The sequence below is a fragment of the Saccostrea cucullata genome, unplaced genomic scaffold (genome assembly GCF_032062105.1).
Source record: "Saccostrea cucullata isolate Sc308-1 unplaced genomic scaffold, CSIRO_AGI_Scuc_v1 ctg18808, whole genome shotgun sequence".
NCBI lineage: Eukaryota > Metazoa > Mollusca > Bivalvia > Ostreida > Ostreidae > Saccostrea > Saccostrea cuccullata.
Window position 1 is genome coordinate 1014 of NW_026938517.1, and position 7415 is coordinate 8428.

General features: G+C 32.0%; 1 protein-coding gene across 1 annotated transcript; it reads right to left on the reverse strand.

Moving 5' to 3' along the window:
• Positions 1-513: 513 nt before the first annotated feature.
• Positions 514-6542, reverse strand: LOC134250554 (interferon-induced protein 44-like; the record flags this gene model as incomplete). Its single annotated transcript, XM_062732924.1, has 4 exons — positions 514-685; positions 1048-1194; positions 1564-1761; positions 5903-6542. Coding segments are annotated over 4 exons (1157 nt in total), but the record flags the coding sequence as incomplete, so codon positions are not given.
• Between the last annotated feature and the right edge of the window lie 873 nt (positions 6543-7415).

A 7415-nucleotide genomic window follows, 5' to 3' on the forward strand; every position in this document is an offset into this window, starting at 1 on the left:
GAAAACGAGGCAGTTCGTGCAAATTATTATTCGCTTTCAGCGGTCGTTTTTAAGTAATTACTTTGTATTCAGCTATCAGATAGCCGGATTTCACAAAGTTATATGATATTTTCAAATAATTGTAAATATCTTCAATATTCTACTCGTCTTCAAAATTATTTTACTTTTCATCAAAGGAAATAAAGATTTAATATTGATAAAGTTACCTTTTTCTTAAATTCTATATGTTCAAAGCTTATTAGGAATCCTGTCTACACTACACACTAAAGAGTTCTGATCTTATGGTATTTTTTGCTGTTAAAGTGGTCTGCCCATAGATATTATTTCTAAATAATAGAATTTCACAGTATAGAACACTGTACACAATTTGTAATCAATTCAAGTATAATTGACATTTTGAAAGGCCATGATAAATCAATTGAACAATTTTTTCACAAGAATCATAGAGTGAAAATAAATGTTAGAAGCTTTAAATTAACACCTTTATAGAACATAGTTTTCTCAACATCGTACCCCTTTCAATCATAAGAGAATGAAATTCTTCCAGTTTCTGCGAGACTGATCCTTGAAGAACATCAATGGTACTCGCATCCATAACAAAAGCTACACAATGTATTTTATCCTGAAAGGTAGGTTTTGTATTAAAGCCAGGGTATTTTTCGGTAGCATGAGCCGCAGGATTAAACTAAAAATTAAAGCGTAAATAAGAATTATTTTTTTTTTAGAATATTTTCCGTTTTAAATTTATAGGCAATGAATTTTTGAATAAAACGTATGGAGATATCCATTCCCTAAAAATTTCCCAAGTAATAGAAAATATGCTCAAAATTTATTTTCGATAATTAAGTCAAGAAACCTACGTTGTTGATTTTGATTTTCGTGCATGCTTTACTAATCCATCATATTCATTAAGAAGTTTTTTTTTTGCATGATGAAAATTTATATTGCAAATTATCAAGTGAGATTTCGAATTTGCTCAATAGATTTTTCTAAAGTAGATGGTAAAAAATGCAAGTATTTCTATTTATCACCTGCATTTTTGTTTACCTTGTGTTGATCAGGGAGATGTCCGTCTAATAAGGATACCATATCCTGATGTTTGATGCACATATCTTCCTCAATTCCACGTGTATCACAGAGGCGGAAGTTTAAATAGCCACCAGTTTCCGGGTTTCTAATTCGATATTTTCGATACTACAGTGTAATTATAAACAAAAAATAAAAAAAAAAAAATCACTGAACATTTAACATATGTTTAATAGTACATTTCAATTCTCAATTTTCATATGAAAATTTATTATCAAATATCTTCCCTATTCTCTTGAAAATAATCAAGTAATCTAATCTTCCGAAATTTAAAAGATTTTTTAATTTATAATAATAATGAATTGTCAAAAATTTTGTTGACAGTTTCATTTGTACGAATAAAAGTTAGGAAAAAAGTTATAAATATTTTGAATGTTTTTTTTAATGTAAGTTTAAAAATCAGTTTCCGAAATCAGTTCCAAATCCTGAAAAGTTTATTGCATCAACCATGGAACAGATGGGCAAAACACTACTTACAACTGTAGTAAGACTATGTTTTGAGTTTCCTGCGCATGCCCGAGCAGTCACTTCCTCTCGGAATATTGAGTTTACAGTGTTGAAAAAACTGGATTTCCCAGCTCCAATCTGGCCTACTAATAAGATGTTCACTTCAGATAAACCCGAATCGTCTAAGGGTTTATAATTGGAAACTCTGTCCTTTAATTTTCGAAATGTCTACGGAAAAGCAAACATTGCATGAAAAAGAACATTAACAAATCCGCTAAATCAAACCTACACTAACTTGTTGAAAAATCAACACAGTTCTTTTCAGACACTTGGAATCATTTCCCTCTATTATCATTTTCAAGTTTATCAAAAGTCGGAAAAGTCTTTGTAATATAAGAAATTACTCAATCAAAAAATGCTAAATAATTACTTGCTCAAAATGAATTAAGAGCAAAAGAAAATGAATTAAAATCATTTTTGCAAATTTTATACCCTGGGCACATCACGCAAGTTTCATAACCGTTCATATAGATAACCTGTATTTAACAGTGATATGAAAATGATAATAAATGCAAGCTATGTACTGTTTTTTTTTTATCATAAACACAATAAAGCGTCAATCCTGTCCTGTCCTCGGAATTGTGTTCAGTGTTTGATAAAACTAGAAAGTGTACAGTGGATTCATAGGTATCAATATACTCCTTATATAATGCTTTCTTCCGTAGGCACATGCTTTTGGGTGAAAAATATTTGTAAATTAAGATAATAGATACAAAACATATCTCGACCACACTTTCTTTCCCTTCGAAAGCCTACAACCCGTAAACAACATAGTATACACCTCGCATGTTGGGATATGCACGGTGAATTATCCATATTCAATATAAAGATTCAAAGCATTACATAATGATGAAACATATGTTCTATGGATAAATTCATTGTAGCAATAATATAATAAATAGAAAAACTAGAGGTACTGCTGTGAGCACTAAGCTCATCAAATGATACCCCGTCTCCCATATGATTAAAATGGCGAAATCCATGTTTTGTTCTGGGAAACCCGAACTAAGTGTCAAATCAAAAAGTAAAATAAGAGGAATCGGATTTGTACAATGACATTCATCGTCGGAAACCCACGACCAATGTCGCATACCTTATTAAGCGTGTGCGAGATTGGCCGTGGGCTTCCGACGATAAATGGCGTTATATAACAAAAAATTTGTGAAAGTATCATTAAATTTTATTCATTGGTATACGAGGAGTTGTGGATAGGAGATGGGTATCCTTCAACATGTATATTCTTCACAGAATGTCAGGTCAATGTTTCGGTATAGAATACCCTAAATATATGTGCGATTAAAAAATTAAATAGGAGGCGCGAAATTCTCATTAAATTTCATTCAGTAGAAGAGGAGGGGTTCCTTATAAGAGATGGGTACCCCAAAACGTAAGAGACGGAGGGACGTATACATACAGACAGACGAACGGATAGACGGACACCCCGATGACTATTTACCCTTCAACTTTTCAAGCGGGGTACAATAAGCAACACACAATCGTTCATTGACATTTTACTGATCCATGCGAAATAAAGTGCAATGATAAATTCTCTTGATAGGCCAATATGTAAACATGTACATATATAAAAGGTACTAAAGCTCCCGTAGTTTTTCCTTGTGGTTTGGTTCAGTGCAGCGGTTATCCTGCACTGTGGGTTCAACCACTGCGGTATCATTTCTCGTAGTCAATCATCTTAGGAACTTAAATGTGTTACATGTAGGCAAAGTGTAAGCATTGATTAAAATTGTTTTTGACGTGCCATGAAATATATAAAACTACTCAGCTATAAATTGCCTAAATCTATCAATATGAAATATACCTGCAGGTTTTGGCATCATCGATCTTTCAATAAAAATTGAGATGATATATGTAAAATAGTTCCTTGTAGTACATTATACCTACCATATATATTGATTGTATATTGTTTAACGTCCCTCTCGAGAATTTTTTCACTCATATGCAGACGCCACCACTTACCGATGGAGAGCTGCAAATTTTGTCCTATACTTGGCACTCATGGCCATTGAGCAGGGAGGGATCTTCATCGCGCCAGCACCTACTGCGACACGGGACCCAGGTTTATACGGTCTCATCCGAAGGAGCGGTCTCCACGTCCCACAGTGGGATTCAAACCCGCGACGTTAGGATTGAAGCTAGGAATGAACAATTTATACACACTGTGAAAACAAAACTAAGAATGGCTCTAGTAATATTTGTCATTTATTAATGGCACCAAGAAAAGAAAGACTTGAAAATCGGGATTTCTGTAATTGGGTCAATATAAAAAAAAGCAGCTAAATGGTTCACATGAAAATTGGAGATACAATTAAATATTTTCGTGTCTTTTTTGTATCTAAGTTGATAATGCTGCACAATATTTTGGGAAAACAACATTTAGCAAACAGTAGGGAAGCTATTTTTTTCAGAATGTTCTCATAAAAATTATCAAACTGTGTTTTTCTGTCATTGGTGTTACCTTATAATATTTTGTTGTATAGAACCAAATGAAAAACTTATGAATGCAAGCTTTGATAAATATTTACTAGGGTTATTCAAGTTTTCTGATAAGTCCAAAACTATCATTGTCAAGTGATGAAAATTAAGTTTTCAATCATATTTGGACATTGACATGAGAAAATAATCAATCATAAAATGATCTGGCTCTCTTATTTACCCTGGATAAAGTTAAAGTTTTGTACACATTGCTATTAGTTCAGCCAAAGAACACCTTTCGTAAAAGAGTTCAATTAATTTTCTAAATCGCTTTGAAATAACGATGGAAACACCACTGACAAAAGAAGTTTGAACTTTGTTTACATTCTTTACTTCTGAAGTTCATCAATATGTTCCTATCCTGAATATCAAGGAACAGTTTCTGTATTTGGTGAGAAGTGATGTAATATGACTTAGGACTGTTTATATTATCTTATCAGGAATGATAACTTTTTTGTAGCGAAAACAAAAATAGTAACACCATTGACACAACTTTCTTGTACGTTCATGTTTCCTGCTGTATCAGTTAAATAGAAGGTGGGGTTTTATTTTTTTTATTTTAAAATATATTCTATTTAACATTTGTTTTATGCATATATGATTTTTTAGACAACATTCTTATAAATTTTGTCGTATTTATCTTTATTTGAAGAGAAAAATTCCATTGACAGCATGAATTTGGCTGATTGGTGTGATAAAATCATCCATTGACTTTAATGAAATCAATTATGTGATATTTTCCATAAGTAAATAGAAAGTATAGATGTCATAGATTGTAAAGCAACAATCCAAAGTTGGGAGAAATAAGATTTTACACAGAAGTGACCACGTTTAAGTGTTTTTTTATACTGACCCATAAGTGCACATCGGAGCACAAAATCAAGCTTAATTACGCCAATTAAGCTTGATTAAGCTTTTATAACGTCATGATCTATTTTTCTGCTATACACGCGTCTGTTAATTTAACATCCAATAAATTAAATGTTTTTTAAGTGAAAACCAACTCTTGTCTGAGGGACTTATCTAGATTTACTACTGTCCTTTTTTTTAAAGAAGATTAGAAGACATTTAACAAACAGTACTCTTCTTATTTACATACGGTGACTATGTTCGGTTTAATCGCATACCCTTTAAAAACAACTTCGCTATTAGAATTAATGAGTAATGTCATTTCTATAGTCTTTTTTTCTCGTATCTGATGTATATAAACCATATCCAAAACAATTTATAACATTTCTGTCCGCCGGTTACGGGTTGAGGACGTCAATTTCAGCAAATTCATTCCAACAACACTTTGAAAATCAATAGACCAATCGTCTGTCTGATGCTATTTAAATAAAAATTGACATGTTATATAGATTTTTATTCTGATTATACTGTTTTAAATTTGAGTTCAATGTTTTACATAGTACCAAGGAAAGAAAGCAAAATTTAATGTAAAAGTTATATGCCTAAATTATTCCGAATTTCGTTCGTGCACCGACAGACCATTTCGGCCTTCATATAAATCGTTCCAATGTTAATATGAAGGATCTATTAACAAGAATACATAAATTTAGAGAACATTGAATATATTATGTTTATGCAAAATTTGGCTAGTTTTGGTTGAATGTTAAAAAACATCATAGTTTTGTATGTGGTTTTTTCTTTGGGACAACCCTCGTGAGATTAAATTAAATGATTTCTTGTATTGGCAAGTAAGTTATTGCTGGTGGAGCTTCTTTATTAAAAATATATATTAAAAAAAACGTGATTCCAAATAAATAGCAAACAACGAAAATTTACGCTTATTGAATTGATATTTCAAACCTTTAACTTTATACACCTCTAGGTCAAAGACACACATGTGATATGCGCACCACATAGGCTCATTATCTCCCCCATAGGCAAATCTGAAATCAGCTTTTCCATTTAGTACATAATCTGTGGTTCCTGTACATCTATCCACAGTTGGTTCTACAGTTCCATAAAATGTTAACAGATCTACAGTTGCATTATCAATTTGGTGGTTCTGAGGGGCCCCAGTTTTTCTAAAAGCCATTTTCTTATGCTTATGAACTAATTGTCTAGGTTCATCAACATCCAGAAGACTCCCTGCACCAAAGGTTGGCCCAAATTCCTTCGATGCAAATGCAGCATGTTCAGGTTTTATGACGGGATACTTCATTGGCTCTGAAACACCCCTGTCGCGTAAAGTGAAAATGAAGGCTTTTCTATCCTCTATGCTTGTTGATGGCCTTCCTACTTTCCAGTCTTCTGAAAGGAATCCTCCGTACACGCTATTATCAGTATCGTAAAGGACCGTTACTGTAGGACCTTTGTAGTCACAGGACTGGTGAAACCTTGTCGCCGAACAACCATCACGACTTATTTTATATAACAATTCAAAACTGCTGTTTTTGCCAATAAATGTTGATAACTGTGTCCTGTCCTCTAATGTCAATAACTCCTCGGACCTAAACAAACATTTTAAAAACGTGCACTTATTTCAGTAAAAATCGCAGTGAATTATATTTGATCATACAAAACTAAATCTGTAAACAGTTATTCTCAGTCAATTTTTTCAAACATCCATTTATCAATTTTAGATTTAATTCCATTTCCGACTTCCTTTCGTATTCGTTTTCAGTTTAGGAAACGATTATGACTGACGACGTCTATACCAATTGTTAGATAATTATTTTATTGAATTGGTTATAGAATTCCGTTTGCCTGATCATGACAATGAGCTCACGACTAATATAACCAGTCGACAGAGGAAGCCTACTCCTTCATGGTACCTGATCTCAACTCCGTTGTTTTAGAGATCCATTTCATTGCTCCTGATTGGTATTGTTTCCATGTAATTTTGAGTTTTAATACTATTCGCAATCTTTTTATTTCACAAATTCTTAAAATTTAAAAGGTGAAACCACTGAACGGTGATTAATCCTAAAATCATATAAACAATGCAAATTTGTCAGGAATAAAACTCTGACCCGTAAAATTTCAAATATTGATCAGGTGAATTTTATACAAAGAAGGATGCTTTATTATCGAAATCAAATGTAACATTTTTAAAATATACTAAATAAATAAAAAAAAGAAACGCATATTCAGATAACTTGATAGATTAACTTTCGTTAAAATTGTATTTTTTAAGTGATTAAGATGTTTGTGATAAAATCAAACAGGTAGTGAATTTTAAAATTATTCCCTTTTATTTCCCAAATTTTGGCATTGCCCAATAAATTAAGAAAAGCCCAAATTATTAATTAATTTTACGAAAGAATAATTCAGAAAGGAAATAAAAATGCCATTCATTTTAAAAACTTGACTTTTACAATTTT